The 19,074-nt window shown below is 42.9% G+C and overlaps 1 protein-coding gene across 6 annotated transcripts in view; it reads left to right on the forward strand.

Moving 5' to 3' along the window:
* Window positions 1-19,074, forward strand: part of lama2 (laminin, alpha 2) — a 359,403-nt gene that overhangs the window by 133,095 nt on the left and 207,234 nt on the right. For all 6 annotated transcript variants that reach the window (XM_078212838.1, XM_078212839.1, XM_078212841.1 and 3 more), the window contains exons 11-12: window positions 3,464-3,604; window positions 7,521-7,685. In XM_078212838.1, the coding sequence (XP_078068964.1) occupies window positions 3,464-3,604; window positions 7,521-7,685 (306 nt within the window). The remainder of the gene's footprint in view (window positions 1-3,463; window positions 3,605-7,520; window positions 7,686-19,074) is intronic.

Consider the following 19,074-nt stretch of genomic DNA (forward strand, 5'->3'; position numbering starts at 1 on the left):
TTTAAAAACTCTTGAACTTTATAGTCATGTTCTTCCTCAGCGCTAAGGATACGCAAATCGCCAATCTTGCAAATATGCCTTCTTTGCCTTTGAGGATGTTGGACATACTGCGTTGAAAGACTTCTGTTGCAGAGGCTACACCAAAGGCAAGTCGATTGAAACAAAAGTGACCAAAAGGACTGATAAATGCGGTCAACAACCTTGACTCTTGGTTAAGAGGAATCTGCTAAAAACCCACTGCTGCCATTCAGCTTTGTAAAAAGAACACTCATGGCAACTTCACCAAGCTGTCATCAACAGAAGACATTGAGTATACCTCTCTTTGAGTGACTTTCATTTGCTATATCAGGTACTGGGCTCAAGGACCAGCACCAGACCTGAGCATCATTTTGTAGGCACTGTAACAGAAAAGATAACTCCTTGATACAGCACCTCGTTAAGTTGCTTTTTGACTCTGAGGCCCCGGAAGCCTCAGCCGAACCAATATTCAAGGTCATCATTGCAGACTTCAGATCAGCCTTCTCAAAAGTCAACCCACGGAAATCAACTGGCCTGGATGGGGTACCTGGACAAGCACTCAGATCCTGTGCGGACCAGCTGGTGAGGATATTCACAGACATCTTTATCCTCTCCTTGCACCAATCTGAGGTCCCTACCTGCTTCCTGTACCAAAGAAAAGCCAGGCAGCGTGCCTTAATGACTATTGCTCAGTGGCTCTGACATCCATCATTATGAAGTGCTTCAAAAGGTTAGTCATGGCGGGGATCAATTCCAGCCTCCCAGGTTGCCTCGATCCATTTACAGTTTGCCTATCGCTGCAACAGCTCCCCAGCAGATGCCATCTCCCAGGCCATACACTCAATCCTGGAACACCTGGATAACAAAGACATCTATGCCAGACTCCTATTTATTGACTACAGCTCAGCCTTCAACACCATTATTCCTATAAAACCCATCTCAAAACTCTGTGACCTAGGGCTTGGCTTCTCTCTCTGCGACTGGATCCTAGACTTCCTAACCCACAGACAGCAATCAGTAAGGATAGGCAACAACACATCCTTTATGATTATATTCAACACTGGTGCCCCACAAGGCTGTGCCACAGTCCCTTACTATACTCCTCATGCACTTATGACTCTGTGGCCAAATTCCCCTCCAACTCGACTTTCAAGTTTGCGAATGACACCACCATAGTGGCTCGAATCTCAGACAATAACACGACACAGTACAGGAAAGAGATAGAGAATCTGGTGAACTGCTGTGACGACAATAATCTCCCCCTCAGTGTTACTGAAACAAAGAAGATAGTCATCAACTTCAGGAAGCGTAGTGAAGGTCATGTCCCTATATACATCAATGGGGATGAAGTGAAAATAGTCGAGAGCTTCAGGTTTCTTAGTGTCCAGATCACCAACAACTGTCCTGGTCCCTCCATGCCAATGCTATAGTTAAGAAAGCCCACCAGTGCCTTTTCTTTCTCAGGAGGCTAAGGAAATTTGGCATGTCCACTACGACTCTCTCAAACCTTTACAGGTGCATCATAGAGAGCATCCTTTATGACCAAGAGTGCAAGAAACTACAAAGAGTCGTGAATGAAGCCCATTCCATCACGCAAACCAGCCTCCCATACATTGAGCCTGCCTGCACTTCCCGCTGCCCCGGAAAAGCAGCCAGCAAAATCAAGGACCCAAAGTACCCTGGACATTCTCTCTTCCACCTTCTTCCATCAGGAAAAAGATACAAAAGTCTGAGGTCACGTACCAACCAACTCGAGAACAGCTTCTCCCCTGCTGCCATCAGACCTTTGAACAAACGTACCTTATATTAAGTTATCCTTCTCTACACTCTAGCTATGACTGTAACACTACATTCTGCACTGTCTCCTTTTTTTCTCTATGAATGATATGCTTTGCTTGTATCGCGCGCAAGAAACAATACTTTTCACTGCATACCAATACATTTGACAATAATAAATCAAATCAAAAGTTGCTAACTCGCCAGAATATAAAAGGTTTCATTAATTTCTTTGTTCTTGTATTTAAAGTTTGTAGTGATCTGACCTTCACTTTGCATCAATATTTTTATTTTTGACAGCCAGATCTCCACATTAAGCCAGTCCAATTTGTCTTATAAAACCATGTACCTAGTTTGAATTCTGCTCTGTATCCTTTGATGTCCAACTCTACCCACCAGAACTGGCTATTGGGATCTTTAATTTCCCCCAGGAACATTTCATCCTAAATGTCCCTATATCCCATTTGTATTCAGAATGATGATAGGCTCATTGTCTTTCTCATCCTTTCTATTGTGTTTGAAATCTGCAGAATCGTTTAAAATGTCCGGTCTAGTAACAGTATTTGGCTCCCCAAGCTGGACATTTTCTGTTGCAAAATTGTGTTTTAGTGCCACATTTGAAACATTCTGAAGGTGGCACGGTGGCACAGTGGTTAGCACTGCTGCCTCACAGTGCCAGGGGCCTGGTTTGATTCCCAGCTTGGGTCACTGACTGTGCGGAGTCTGCACATTCGTCCCTTGTCTGTGTGGGTTTCCTCCGGGTGCTCCAGTTTCCTCCCATAGTCCAAACGATGTGCTGATTAGGTGGATTGGCCATGCTAAATTCTCCCTCAGTCTACACGAGCAGGTGCCGGAATGTGGCAACTAGGTGATTTTTACAGTAACTTCATTGGAATGTTAATGTGAGCCTACTTGTGACACGAATAAATAAACTTGTGGATATATGGATCAGTGGATATGCTTGAGATCTTCATCCATGGGCTATCAACCTGTAGCTTCAGTTTCTTAAATTGTCATCTCCAGCACTGCCATTATATGTCATGGATGAGTGATTTGCAATGTGGTCTCCCAAAAAACCATTTATTTAAACTATTTACAAGATTACATCGTAAGCACATGGTTTCTCGGACACCTGTTCGGCCCCTTGCTCTCTTGGAGCCTTTTCGTCAACTGACCCTTAATATCACACTTACATCATTAATGGTCTCATTAACATGACCATTAACCCATTACAGGAGAGGGTGTAAGATGCTGCCCATGGAGTGTGTTCAGCAATTATCGTGTACATCATTTTAGTAATTACTCAATTTCAATAACTTGCTAGAAGCTTCTGGTGTTAGCTTTAAGCAATGGATAATTTAGTTACATGTCATAAGTCAACTGTTCAAGTTTTTAAGTTCACACAATAGCCAAGAAGGAAATAATGCTGCATGTATAAATCTTTTTCCAGCAAGCATATCTCGCCGTAAATTTAATATTTTTGGTGTAATATAAGTAACACTTCAAAATTCTCTAGTGTCACATTGTTATACTGTGATTTCATTGGAAACAAACCAAGTGATCTTACCTGAAAATTACTCTTGTTTTTCTGGAATAATGTGTGCCTTTCATTATATGAAAAAATTTGTAAATTAATAATAAACGTTTATATAATTTCTGTCTGGCACAGGTCAATGCTGAAGGAGAAAATTGTGACCGGTGTAAAGCAGGATTCTTCAACTTGCAGTTAGAGAACTACTACGGCTGCGACCAGTGTTTCTGTTCAGGGATATCCAGTCAATGTGAAGCCTCTCAATGGACCTACAATAATGTAAGAGATATCAAGTGGCAAATAACCTTTGTGTGATGTTTATATTTGACTGTTGTGGGGGTACATTTTTGAGTTTACACTAAAGGCAGAGAGCTTGTAAGCTAGCCATGCACCTTTTAGCTTTCTATCCATTAAATTCATGGAAAATTATGGGTGGTGTGACCAAGGTTTCCTAATGTATGTGGCTGACAGTAATTGATCTGGGAGAAGTACACTTTAATCTTCCCTCTCTACTCAAATCTGTAGACTATGTTTGAGAACCTTATCACTTTTCCAACTGGGTTTGTCCAATTAACTCCTGTAAATTGAGTGAACCCAGTCGGAAACTCAACATTTATCAGTGCTAATTCTTGCTCAGTCACCTGAATCTGTGTTAGTTTTCATTCCTTTCCTAGGCTCACAGCTAAGGCTGACAAACTCATTCGTCACAAGAAACCTCAATGTATTGCATTGACGTACAGTGCATAGACATTGGCATGCAGTACATGAACTTACAATACACTGACCTGGACTTCAGCAATTCAGGACCGCAGCTCACCAGCACTTTCTCAAGGAGAATTAGCGATGGGCAATAAATACTTGCCTAGCCAGCGATGCCAATAAATGAATTTAAGAAAATATGTCAGTTGAAAACATAATCTAAAAATCACCTGGTTAAAAATAAAATGTGGTCTCTCTCCAGTCCATGTCAAATCAGAGATAGTGGCCCTGAATTCCCAGGAGGGTTTTTCCTGCATCTCGCTGTAACTTTCGGAAAGGGTGCCTGACTTCAGCGCACAGGAAAACAGGCAAACAGCTGCATTAAGCAAATTGTGTCATTTTTCTAGAAGGATTGGGGGGCACCTGCCGAAGTTAAGATGAGAGACTGGAAAAACCGCAACAGAATTTTGGTGTTGAGAATTAGATTATTCATTAGACCACTGAAATAAAAGAAAAACTGCAGATGCTGGAAACTTGAAATCAAAACACTGAATGCTGGAAAAACTCAACAGGTCTGGCAGTATCTGTGGAGAGAGAAACAGAGATAAAGTTTCAAGTCCGTATGTCTCTCTTTCAGAGCTGAAGAGAGGTAGAAATGTGATGGATCTTATACTTTTGAGAGAGGTTGGAGCAAATGGAGCAAAGTAAGTCAGGGATAGGTGGGAGCTGAGGTCAGATTTGACAATGATGTCATGGCACAAGACTAAGGGAGTGTTAATGATCGTGTTAAAGGCTGAGGAATGTGCCAATTGCTTCCTAAAGGTCAGATAGCAGAATGTATTAATAGCAGAACAAGAATCAGCACCCTGTGAAAGTCAAACATAAGAACAATTTACAGATTGCTTGCACAGGAAAGAGGGTTTGGAAAAGAACCTAAGAAAAATTTTGAAAAGATCAAAAATGGAGGACAGCAGTTATGGTCTGAAATTGTTGAACACAATATTACACCCAGAAGCCTGTAAAGTGCCTTTGTTACTGACAATCCTGTTGCTTCCAGTTCAGTTCACCATCTAGCTGTCATGCTCACGTTTTAGTCCCTGGCCTGCTGCAATATAGTAAGAGTTTTAACAACACCAGGTTAAAGTCCAACAGGTTTATTTGGTAGCAAATACCATTAGCTTTCGGAGCGCTGCTCCTTCGTCAGATGGAGTGGAAGGGTGCTCTCAAACAGGGCACAGAGACATAAAATCAAGTTACAGAATACTGATTAGAATGCGAATCCCTACAGCCAACCAGATCTTAAAGATACAGCAAATGTGGGTGGAGGGAGCATTAAGCACAGGTTAAAGAGATGTGTATTGTCTCCAGACAGGGCAGCCTGCAAGTCCAGGAGGCAAGCTGTGGGGGTTACTGATAATGTGACATAAATCCAACATCCCGGTTTAGGCTGTCCTCATGTGTGCGGAACTTGGCTATCAGTTTCTGCTCAGCGACTCTGCGCTGTCGTGTGTCGTGAAGGCCGCCTTGGAGAACGCTTACCTGAAGATCAGAGGCTGAATGCCCGTGACCGCTCAAGTGCTCCCCCACAGGAAGAGAACAGTCTTGCCTGGTGATTGTCGAGCGGTGTTCATTCATCCGTTGTCGTAGCGTCTGCATGGTTTCCCCAATGTACCATGCCTCGGGACATCCTTTCCTGCAGCGTATCAGGTAGACAACGTTGGCCGAGTTGCAAGAGTAGGTACCGTGTACCTGGTAGATGGTGTTCTCACGTGAGATGATGGCATCCGTGTTGATGATCCGGCACGTCTTGCAGAGGTTGCTGTGGCAGGGTTGTGTGGTGTCGTGGTCACTGTTCTCCTGAAGGCTGGGTAGTTTGCTGCGGACAATGGTCTGTTTGAGGTTGCGCGGTTGTTTGAAGGCAAGAAGTGGGGGTGTGGGGATGGCCTTGGCGAGATGTTCGTCTTCATCAATGACATGTTGAAGGCTCCGGAGGAGATGCCGTAGCTTCTCCGCTCCGGGGAAGTACTGGATGACGAAGGGTACTCTGTCCACCGTGTCCCGTGTTTGTCTTCTGAGGAGGTCGGTGCGGTTTTTCGCTGTGGCACGTCGGAACTGTTGATCGATGAGTCGAGCACCATATCCTGTTCTTATGAGGGCATCTTTCAGCGTCTGGAGGTGTCTGTTGCGATCCTCCTCATCCGAGCAGATCCTGTGTATACGGAGGACTTGTCCGTAGGGGATGGCTTCTTTTATGTGTTTCGGGTGGAAGCTGGAGAAGTGGAGCATCATGAGGTTATCCGTGGGCTTGCGGTACAGTAAGGTGCTGAGGTGACCGTCCTTAATGGAGATGCGTGTGTCCAAGAATGCAACCGATTCCGGAGAGTAGTCCATGGTGAGTCTGATGGTGGGATGGAACTTGTTGATGTCATCATATAGTTGTTTCAGTGATTGCTCACCATGAGTCCAAAGGAAGAAAATGTCATCGATGTATCTAGTGTATAGCATCGGTTGAAGGTCCTGTGCGGTGAAGAAGTCTTGTTCGAACCTGTGCATGAAGATGTTGGCATATTGAGGTGCGAATTTGGTCCCCATGGCTGTTCCGTGTGTCTGGATGAAGAACTGGTTGTTGAAGGTGAAGACATTGTGGTCCAGGATAAAGCGGATGAGTTGTAAAATTGCATCTGGAGATTGGCAGTTGACGGCGTTGAGTACTGAGGCTGTTGCAGCAATGCCATCATCGTGGGGAATGCTGGTGTAGAGTGCCGAGATATCCATTGTGACGAGGAGTGCTCCTGGTTCAACTGCTCTATGTGCAGTTTCTGTAGGAAGTCCGTCGTGTCGCGACAAAAGCTGGGGGTTCTTTGTACAATGGGTTTCAAGATGCCCTCGACATAGCAATATTGCAGCACAACACAAACTGAAGGACCGAAAACTCATCTTCTGATTGGGCATTTCACAGCCTTCTGGATTTAGCATTGAGTGCAACAACCTCAGACCATAAACCTCTGTCCTCTATTTTGACCATTTTAAAATTTCTTCTCCTAACCCATTCCGTCCACACGGCCAGACTGTCCTTTATTTTGGTGTTTTGCTTTCAGAGAACACTTATCCTTGTTCTGGCTGTCCTTTGCACATTCTCCTATCTGTCCTTAAGGCTACTATTAGCATCTCCCTTAGTCTTTAACTCTATAATTAATAATCTTTATGCCCGTGACATAATTGTCAAACCTCTCCTGAGCTCCCACTTATATCTGACCTATTTCGCAACACCTGCTCTAGCCCCTCTCTTCAACACTGCTGTTACCAATGTTTGCCTCGCCAAAGATGTTGCCAGTTCCGCTGAGTTTGTCCAGGATTTTCTGTTTTTAATTTCACATTTGATCACCTGTTATGCTCAATGCATCTTTATTGTGAGTGGTACATGTTAGCAGTGAGATGTCTAGAAGAACTTGACATCGATAAATAACACATTTTTCCCTCAACTTTTACTTTTTAGGTGACTGACATGTTTGATTGGTTCCTCACTGATGTGCAAGGTATTTCAAAAATTCTGCCCAGACAGGATGGACTATTGCAGGTGAACATTAACAAATATGAAGACATCAGGATTTTAGCACGGCCATATTATTGGAGTGCGCCAAGTGCATATCTGGGCCACAAGGTATCTAATTCTCAAGATATTAATATAATAATTTAAAATTGTTGATTGGTTTCAGCATGTAAAAAGTATTGCTTCTAAAGGTGTCATTGTGAACATTATTTGATTCATTCAGTATGGTAAGGCTCAGCCAAGGTTACTGTGACAGTCTAACCAGACTGACCTTTATATTTCCCCTCTCTCAAAGTTTCTTGTAATCTGTGCTTATCTAAGCAATTCTAACATAATTCCAGCTGTCCATAATCCCTCTACTTCAATTTTCCCTGTAAACTATATGCGTGCGTGTGCGTGTGTGTATGTATGTGTGCAGCTGTGCAGAATAGGTTAAAGGAGCAAAGAACAGCACATGAACAGGCCCTTCAGCCCACCAAGTCTGTGCTGACACAGATGCCCCTTTAATCTAATATTTCCTTGCCTCTACATGGTCCATATCCCTCTATTCCCTGCCTATTCATGTGTCTATCCAGATGCCTCTTGGACGTTGTTATAGAATCTGCTTCCACCACCTCCTCCGACATTCACCACCACCTGTGTGGAGAAACCTGCCCCATGCATCTCTTTTATACTTTCCCCCTCTCAGTTTAAACCTATGACCCCGAGTAATTGACCCTTTGACCCTGGGAAAAAGACTCTGACTATCCACTCTATCCAAGCCTGTCATAATCTTGTAAACGTCTGTCAGGTCCCCCCTCATCCTCCGACGCTCCAATGAAAACAATCCAAGTTTGTTCAACCTTTCTTCATAGTCCATATCCTCCAAACTAGGCAATATCCTGGTAAATCTCTTCTACACCCTTTCCAATGCATCAACATCCTTCCAGTAGTGTGGCGACCAGAATTGTACACAATACTCCAAAGGCGACCTAACCAAAGTTTTATACAGCTGCAACATGATTTTCTAATGTTTCTTCAGAAGGAACGCTTCAAAATGCAGATAATGAAAATAGAACAAAACTTACTCCAACTTATAAATCAAAGAAAGGGTTTAATAAAGGAATTTCATCACTCCAAACTTCGGGCCATGCCCTGGGCCACTCCATACTTCCCACAATTCCAAACGGGTCCTTATTTATAGTCAGTCAACTGGTCAGCTGACTATTACATCACTCTGTAATTGGTTGCATGGTTTACTGGATCAGCTCACCTTTACATCTTGTTCTCATTGGTCACATTACATCCAATACAAAGTTGTCACCAGTTACATTCTAACATTCAATTCCGATACTCAATGCTCCGACCAATGAAGGCCAGCATGCCATATGCCTTCTTGACCACCTTGTCCACCTGAGTTGCCACCTTCAGGGAACTGTGGATCTGCATGCCTAGATCCCCCTGTATGCTAATATTTTTAAGGCTCTACCATTTACTGTATACTTTCCTTCTGCAGTAGACCTTCCAAATCACATCACCTCACATTTGTCTGGGTTAAATTCCGTCTGCCATCTTTTGGCCCAGGTCTCCAGCAGATTTATATCCTGCTGTATCCTCTGATAATCCCCCTCACCATCTGCTACTCCCCCAATTTTTGTATCATCTGCAAATTTACTAATCAGACCACCTACATTTTCCTCCAAATCATTTATATATGCATATATGATAAACAACAGAGGCCGCAGCACTGATCCTTGTGGAACACCACTTGTCATAGACCTCCAGTTAGAAATGTACACTTCCACTGCTACTCTCTTCTTTGTATGCTTTCTATGCCCAAGCCAGGTGCCTTCAAGGGCCATGCATGCTCTTAAATAAGTCACCTACACACTCCAAAATAAAATCGGGGGAATATTCCTCCAGTATTGGTTTGTTAAGTACACGCTTCTCATAACTTTCATCTTCAACCTTCTGAACAGGGCTTTGGAATATTTAAACAGTTTACACAATTCAGCTAAACAATGGATTATGGAGGATTAAAGCTCTGCATTTGATTCTCTGATGTTAAGGCAGCTCTCCATAGTCTTTAAGGGCAACACTACCTGCATGTTATTGGTGGAAGCTTAGCAAATATGGTAGGTATGCTGGCTTCCATCATGCAGTACCTTGAAACCATGCCATGCTGCGATTTGGGTGTTCCTGTGGAAGTATGAATCTTTTATTATTAGTTCATGGGGTGTGGACTTTGCTGGAAAGGCTATTACCAAAGGAAAGGTGGTGGGGAGCCATCTTGTTGAATCTCTGCAGGTCTTGTGCTGTTGGTAGACCCACAGTGCTGTCATGTCGGGAGATCTAGGATTTTCACCCAGCAATGATGAACTACTGGTAACTTTTTAAAGTCTGCTTAGTGACTTGGAGCGAACTTGCAGGTTCACGTGTACCAAATGCCCTTGATTTTCTAGGTAGAGTTTGTAGGTTTGGCAGGTGCTCCTGAAGGCAGCTTGGCAAGCTGCTGTAGATGTGCCCACTGAAGCCGGAGAGTGCCGGTGGCGGAGGGAGTGAATATTTAACTTGGTTCATGGGGCACCAACCAAAGGGGTTGCTTTGTCCTGGATGGTGTCGAACTTCTTGAGTGTTGTTGGAGCCACACATCCAGACAAGTGGTTTGATTTGACTTGATTTGATTTATTGTCACATGTATTAGTATACAGTGAAAAGTATTGTTTCCTGAGCTTTACTGACAAAGCATACAGTTCATAGAGAAAGAAAGGAGAGGGCGCAGAATGTAGTGTTACAGTCATAGCTAGGGTGTAGAGAAAGGTCAGCTTAATACAAGGTAGGTCCATTCAAAAGTCTGGTGGTAGCAGGGAAGAAGCTGTACTTGAGTCGGTTGGTATGTGATCTCGGACTTTTGTATCCTTTTCCCGACGGAAGAAGGTGGAAGAAAATATGTCCAGGGTTTGTGGACAGTATTCCATCACACTCCTGATTTGTGCTTTGCAGATAGTGGAAAGTCTTTTGGAAATTAGGAGGTAAGTTACTAGCTACAGTGTATCTACTCTTAACCTGCTTGCAGAGCCATAGGTGGAATTATGTGGCTGGTCCATTTAAATTGGTGCACAAGGGTAACATCCCACAGCATATCAATGTTGGGGAATTCATAAAACAAGAAGAAATAGGAGTAGGAGTAGGTGTTATGGCTTCTTGAGCTTGCTTCGCCAATCAATAAGGTCATGGTTGATCTGATTTTGGCCTCACCTCCTCTTCCCATAAGCTTTTACTCCCCAATTGTCAGCATTGAAAGTCAAGGGACAGTCATTAGACCATTTCTTGTTGGAAGTAGTCATTGCTGGCACTTGTGTGATGTTAACGTCATTTGCCACTTGTCAAATTAAGTGTTAAAGTTGTCCAGGTCTTGCTACCTGTGAGCCCAGAATTACCATTAATCAGGCTTTCACTTATTTTATATATACAATATGGTCTGCTGTCCTAGCTCTAGCCATCTGCCAAAATGGACTGTATGCACCTGGAGATAGCGTGTAGGTATAACAAGTAATTAGAAAGGCAAATTGAATATTGGCCTTTGTTGCACTGGGAATTAAATATCAAAGTTAGGATGCCTTGCTACCTACAGGACATTGGTGAGACTACACTTGGAGTACTCTGTACAGATTTGGTCTCTTTACGAAGGCTAGAATTTTGTGCTCACTGAGCAGGTATGCAGTAGACACGAAGGTTGTGAAATGGGGCGTGATGACATTGGGAAGGCATTCCAACGTTATTGCACCACCTTGCGATATTTCAATTGGCAGGTGCATGTGGAAGGTGGGATCGCGCCTGTCATTAGAACATAAGAACTCGGAGCAGGAGTAGGCCATCTGGCCCCTCGAGCCTGCTCCACCATTGAATAAGATCATGGCTGATCTTTTCATGGACTCAGCTCCGTTTACCCGCCCGCTCACCATAACCATTAATTCCTTTACTGTTCAAAAATTTATCTATCCTTGCCTTAAAAACATTCAATGAGGTAGCCTCAACTGCTTCACTGGGCAGGGAATTCCACAGATTCACAACCCCTTTGGGTGAAGAAGTTCCCCCTCAACTAAGTCCTAAATTTGCTCCTTTATTTTGAGGCCATGCCCCTAGTTCTAGTTTCACCTGCCAGTAGAAACAACTTCCCTGCTTCTATCTTATCTATTCCTTTCATATTCTAATATGTTTCTAGAAGATCTCCCTTCATTCTTCTGAATTCCAATGAGTATAGCCCCAGTCTACTCAGTCTCTCCTCATAAGCCAACCCTCTCAACTCGGAATCAACCTAGTGAAACTCCTCTGTACCCCTTCAAGTGCCAGTATATTCTTTCTCAAGTAAGGAGACCAGAACTGTACACAGTACTTCAGGTGTGGCCTCACCAACACCTTATAAGCTGCAACACAGCCTCCCTGTCTTTAAACTCCATCCCTCTAGCAATGAAGAACAAAATTCCATTTGCCTTCTTAATTATCTGTTGCACCTGCAAACCAACTTTTTGTGATTCATGCGCAAGGACACCCAGATCCCTCTGCTCAGCAGCATGCTGCAATTTTTTACCATTTAAATAATAGTCCATTTTGCTGCTATTCCTACCAAAATAGATAACCTCACATTTACCAACACTGTACTCCATCTGCCAGACCCTCACTTAGGCTATCTATATTCCTTTGCAGACTTTCAGTGTCCTTTGCACACTTTGCTCTGCCACTCATCTTAGTGTCATCTGCAAATTTTGACACAGTACACTTGGTCCCCAACTCCAAATCATCTATGTAAATTGTAAACAATTGCGACAGTTAACAGTTAAATGGCCAAGTAAGCCCATTTAAAGATCAATTGTCAATGATTCTGAGTGGCCTGTGTGCATTTGCACTCAGTGCATAGGCCAATCTTCCAGGTGGTCTTCATATTTTTCATTCATTCAACATCTAGGATGAGATAAAAGGCCCAGAGGATGTTGGTAAAGTGAGGCATTAGGAGTTTTGTTGTGTGTTGTATGGAGTTGGTATTGAGATTGTTTTTGATCCCCATTGACTCCAGTTTTGCTAGGGCTTCTTCATGCCACATTTGTCAAATGCAGCGTTTATGTCAAGCGCTGTCATTAAAGTTTAGAAGGATAGAAGGTTATCTATTGAAACAGCTAAGATTCGGAGGGTGCTTGCAGGGTAGATGCTGAGGGGATATTTTCTCTTGTGAGTGAATGTAGAGTTAGCGGGCTCAATTATAAACAAAGGAGTTGGATTTCATGGAGGTCTGGAGGCTTTGATGGCCGGCTGGAAGGCTAATAAAAGACCTGCTTTGCTTCCTTTGGGAAGCCCCAGTGGTTCTCATGTACTTGAGTAACCAACACTGGCTTTTTTCTGGGATCAAGGAAGGCATTACTGGGGAGGCCATAGCTACTGCTGGGACCTCACCGAATGGAGGCCTCAAATCAAGGAGTGACCAGGACATAGATAGCTACTGGCGAGAGGGATTTTGTGTGGTTGGGGGTCACGGGGAGAGGGATATAGGGAAGTTGGCAATAAGGGCATGGGGTGGTTCTGAGTGAACTTTTTCCCCCTTCCTGATGTCATGTTCCTTGATCAGGTACTGAGTGTCATTGAATGAGTGGGCATTCTTCCAGAGATCGCAAGCAGTTTTACTTGTCGTGCATGCCTCACATTGGCAACACTGGGTTAATACCAGCACCATGGGATTAGACCTTTAAGTGTTTTTTTCACTTTAAAAAAACTTACTTTTTGATTTGATTTCTTATTGTCATATGAATTGGGATACAATGAAAAGTATTGTTTCTTGCGTGTTATACAGACAAAACATACCGTTCATAGAGTACACAGGGTAGAAGGAAAAGAGAGGGTGCAGAATTTGGCATTACAGTCACAGCTAAGGGTGTAGAGAAAGCAGAGGTGGGAAGACGACAAGGTTCAGCGACACCACTATCCCACCTAATGAAGTGCTCTTCCCACCTCCAAACACATCCTGAGAGAGGCCACAGAATTACACTCAAGGGGTCTCCCATTTAAGATGGAGATGAGGAACAATTTCTCTCAAAGGGTTGTTTGTCTTTGGAATAATTTTTCACAGAGAGCACTGGAGGCTGGGGGTCATTGAACATATTCAAGCCTGAGCTGCACAGATTTTTGATTGAGAAAGGAGTTATGGGGATAGGCAAGAAACCGGAGTTAAGACCATGGCGGCACAGTGGTTAGCACTGCTGCCTCAAAGTGCCAGGGACACGGGTTTGATTCCCGGCTTGTGTCACCGTCTGTGTGGAGTTTGCATGTTCTCCCCATGTCTGCATGAGTTTCCTCCGGGTGCTCCGGTTTCCTCCCACAGTCCAAAAGATGTGCTGGTTAGGTGCATTGGCCATGCTAAATTCTCCCTCAATTCCCCCGAACAGGCGCCAGAGTGTGGTGACTAGGGGATTTTCACTGTAACTTCATTGCAATGTTAATGTAAACCTACCTGTGACACTAATAAATAAACTTAAACTATCATATCAGCTATGATCATATTCAATGGTGGAGCAGGCTCGATGGGCCAAACAGCCTATTGCTGCTCCTCTGCTTTATGATCTTATGATACCAATACTTCACACAAAAGCCTTACCTGCCTTCCATTATTCTGTTAATGTTCCAGTTCTTTTGAAAAAGCACAATATCAAATTCTCATTGGGAAATGCATTGCAGGCAATAAAAGAGCATGACAGTTGATATAAAAACCAATGAAATCCACACTCCAGTGGGAAATAAGGGAAAATAGTGCTGTACTGAAAATATATTTATTGTAACATTACTACATTCTTTATCAATATCATTGATATTATCTTGCATCTCTGGATGCTTTATTTCATAGAATCATAGATCCTTACAGTGCAGAAGGAGGCCATTTGGCCCAGCGAGTCTACACTGACTCTCCAAAAGAACATTTTACCCAGGCCCACCCCATACTGTAACCTCATGCATTTACCCCACTAATCCCCCTAATTCACACATCTTGGGACACTCAGGGCTAATTTAGCATGGCCATTCCACCTAACCTGCACATCTTTGGACTACGGGAGAAAACCGGAGCACCCGGAGGAAACCCATGCAGAATGTGCAAACTCCACACAGACAGTTATCCAAGGTTGGATTTGAACCCGGGTCCCTGGCGCTGTGAGGCAGCAGTGCTAACCACTGTGCCAAGTTGTAATCAGAATACTGCTGAAAAGAGAGCCATGTTTCCAAAGCTTTTCATCGTACACTCATTAGGACAAATACAAGAAAGCTAAATTTCAAACGATCATAACAATATACTATGGGGCAAATGGTTGTTGATTGTGTGGCAAGTTGACTCTGATTGGCTGAGGCTTTGCTACTGGGAAAGCATCAAGATTCTAGGGGCTCCCCGAGCTCCTGTGTAAGTCAAATCAGAATTAACTTGCCAACAAATCAGCAGCCTTTCTCTTGTATTATTGATTGTTGTGATTGTTTGAAATTTGGCATTTTTGCATTTGTTCCTGACGGATGCAAGATAAAAAGCTTTGGCAACATTTCTCTCTTCTCAGCATAGTCATATTCTGCACTGCCAAGCAACAGCTTATAAGCAGAATGTTCTCTCTGCACAAATTTGGGGTCAGTTCATACCTCAGTAATGAAATGAAATTACAGATATTTTACATGCTAGAAACAGATGCATGATATAAAGTAGGAAGGTATTCTGTAAAATGATTTAAACTGATTGTAAAACCTGTCCAATAGATGCATAGTAAGAAGTCAATGGTGAATCTATGATATTAATTTCGGCATGTCCACAGTGCATTGATCTGGAGATGGAAATGAGCATGTGGAAAACATCACCATAAATGTGAAAGATTTTCCTAGATCACTAAGCCAGTAGAATTTTCATGTTCTAATTATTATGGAAATAACAACTAATTAGCCATTTATTGAACGTATTATGTCAAGTTATGTTATTTAGTTTACAAGTCATTTACTTTTCCAAGTCACATTAATAATTTAATGCTTTTCTTTTCTCGAAAACGGATATCACATTTGAGCATCTTCTTTTTCACATCATTATATTAAAACATGATATATTGGCTACTTAAATGCCTGTCATTAAATCATACAGCATGATGGTTAATAATCAAAAAGAAAAATGAACTCTATTCATATGGGGATATTACTGCAGCATTAATGACTTGTACTTCGGATGATGCTGAACAAAGTGGCAAGGAATTTGTTTGGAAGCATTGCTATTCTTTTCCAAAAATAAGGGATGTATCATTCGCATTTGTATGCTATATCAATTTTTGTTAATATTTTATAAATTAGCTTAAAATTGCAAGTGCACTGACTGAGAGCAAGCCAATTCGCAGTGAAAGACACTATAGCAATTATATATATTTTATATATATATATATACATTTTTATATATATATATACTGTCTCTTGGATGAGTAGTGACCTATTATCAGTAATAGACTATTATGATGATAAATAACCTATCTTTCAAGATTCCAGCTGAATGCACACTCCAGTGGTTTCACCCAAACCTGGAACATTAGCTATCATCTTTAGATTGACGAGAATGACAGCTGTGTGTGGCATGTCTGCATGGATAGATACAGACATTTACTTGTACCTGACTGAACATATTTAATGCAATCCATTTGAAGAGTGAAAAGTGTCCCTTCCCAAAGTAACTCCCAACATATCATGTCACTAAACATTATTTGCACAGAAACCTAACCGAGAGCTCACTGAGTTTCTTATTGGTTACTGAGTTGAAATTGAACTTAAAACCCTGCTGTCCTTTAAAATAACACTTTGTCCGTATATATATATTATATATATATATATATATATATATATATATATAGTCTCCATCATTTATGTGATCCACAGCATCACATGTAGCATCCTATATCAGGCAAACAGAGCGAACCATTTGACATTTCCACTGGAGTCAATTGCAGTTGCAAGGTGCTGCTTAAAACTTCTTAGCCTGGCTATTTCCGGCAAGGAATCTTCCTTTTGACAGACTGCACAGCTTTAATAACTGCATGATTCCATCCCTTAACCAATTTCTGAGCACAGCTTGAAAGTTTGTTTCCCTTGTTCTGCGGGTTTCCTTTCTCACTGTGTTCTTCTGTTCATTTGGATTGAAGGTCAACCTCCCATGGGAGAGCCAATGGGGAGCATCTTGTAGAAGCACAAAACGAGACAGCAGAGACAGCCCAAAGGTCAATCAATGGGCTGATAAAACGATGAATGAAATGGAGCAATAGCTTCTCTTATGAATGCAGGCCCTGGGTGCCTCCTGCTTGGGTTGACCAGCAAACTGGTTGGAAAAAGGGGCTTCAATTTTCTCATTGTTTTTTTCCTGAGTCTCCCTGCATCTTTAAGTATAGATAAGGGTGAGTGTAAAGCTGTCATAAATTTAAAACCTGGGCTGTTGCAAGACCCAGACCTCATTTACAATCTACTGGTCATGGCTGCCTCCTTGAAACAGAATGAGTGAACAGACTGGCAGTGATGAGTGTGAATCTCTCAGTCTGGAGCTACCAGTTCACTCGCCTGGACAGTTTTTTGTGAGTTTTACAGGCTATGACTGTAGGTATATCTACACCATGTGGACTGCAGTAAGAAAGAGAACCAGGCCAAAAAGTGCTGGTGTCGTGGTTATCTGTCTGAATAACTCTTGATGAAGGAAGCCATCAGGAATACATAATCACTGACACGTGAGTGGCAGATGCATGGGAATGATGTGACACTGCTTCTTCTAAGGATCCCTATTCCTTGGAGGTGGGCTGCAGGCCCCTGTTTTAGTGGCTGATCATCCTTTTGGAATGCAAACAGTTTGCGATTAAAAGGCTTCACATTTCCTTCTACCATTCTTTCCTACTATGAAGCTCCATTTGTCTACTTGCCACTGTAGGTGTCAGCATGTGAATATCAGTCACTTCGCCACTGGGCTTGGCTCTCCTTATCGATCTGGGCCCTCTTCTTCTGTAAGCAGGAGGAGGAAAACTTTGAGTTTCCACACAAAGACCAGCACAACATATAGGCTGTTTCCCTCTGGCCCATGATGAGAGAGCACAAATGCCTCACCCACGCACCTGCTCTGAAGGGGTGTGGAGCAGGGAAACATCGACTACCAATTGCCGTCAAGAGGTGATCATGCTTCATCAGGTGGTTGGTGCTGGAATTCCTCCTTCCCAGATTCTTCTTCTTCATTCCCTTCCCATGTTGCACTCCAACCTGATTTGCCGAATGCAAGCTCCAATGAGGAGAACAGTAAGAGACTCCAGGCAACTCTTGCCCATCTTGCCTTGCCGCTGTTACGTTGAGCTAATCCCTTGGTGGAGTGGAGGAGATTATTGAGCTATTTACAACAGTAGGACTCTAATGGACAGAGCAGGGTGCATGCTCCGTCCATTCCAAAGGAAACTGCTCCGTAAACTTTCCTTTGGTGATCCAGGTGGAGCAGGATCTATGAGCTTCTATAAGCTCACCAGGTCGCAGCTACCTTGGGCTCTTTCCAATATTCTTTATGAATATTTGTCATGATATTTGGCCAGCATTTATTGTCCATCCCTAATTGCTCTTGAGAAGGTGGTGGTGACTTACCTTCTTAAATCACTGCAGTCCATGTGGTGTAGATATACCTGTGAAATACCTGTGATATACTCTGTGAAAAACCCTCCCTTCTGGTGAACTGGTGGATCCAGGCTGTGATTCACACTGGTCACTGTCAGTCAGTTCACTTATTCTGTTTCAGGGAGGCAGCTGACTGGGAGATTGTAAATGAAACTTGGGTCTTAAAATAACCGAAATCTTAAATTTGACAGTTTTACACTCACCCTTATCGATATTTAAAGATGCAGGGAGATGTAGTTCATCTCAAGGTCTTGGCGAAAAGTAAATGAGATGCTGTGCAGAATGGCTTTGAGCAGCTGCAGAAGTACACAATGGGATTGGTTTTCTCTTTCTCTGACTAAGTGCAAAAAGCACTCCACTTGACCAGATTTCTGCTCACCTGCAGTTCTGGATTTCTGCTCACCTGCAGTTCTGGATTTCTGCTCACCTGCAGTTCTGGATTTCTGCTCACCTGCAGTTCTGGATTTCTGCTCACCTGCAGTTCTGGATTTCTGCTCACCTGCAGTTCTGGATTGAGGACTGCATTCCCAGCCCTGACTTGCCTCTAACACAGAAATGACCCTAGGGATGGGCATGTCTGTATCACTGGGGGAGGAAAATGCAATGCTGCCGAAGGCTGAGAGGTCCACAAAGCAGTAATGGCCTCTTCCTTCAAATTCTTCTGGCTACTGAAGAAAAGGCATTCTGTTAATATGCTTCCACTTGCTACAGATGAGAAGTCAACATCTAGAAATGTAAGTGAAGTGCCAAGGATTTAGCATTCTACTGGCTACTATGCTCATGTAGCTGAGGATTTCAGATTCACATTGAAACCTCTGTTCTAGAAACTTGATGGTTCTGC

This window comes from Mustelus asterias, chromosome 5 (assembly GCF_964213995.1).
Source record: "Mustelus asterias chromosome 5, sMusAst1.hap1.1, whole genome shotgun sequence".
In the NCBI taxonomy this organism is placed as follows: domain Eukaryota; kingdom Metazoa; phylum Chordata; class Chondrichthyes; order Carcharhiniformes; family Triakidae; genus Mustelus; species Mustelus asterias.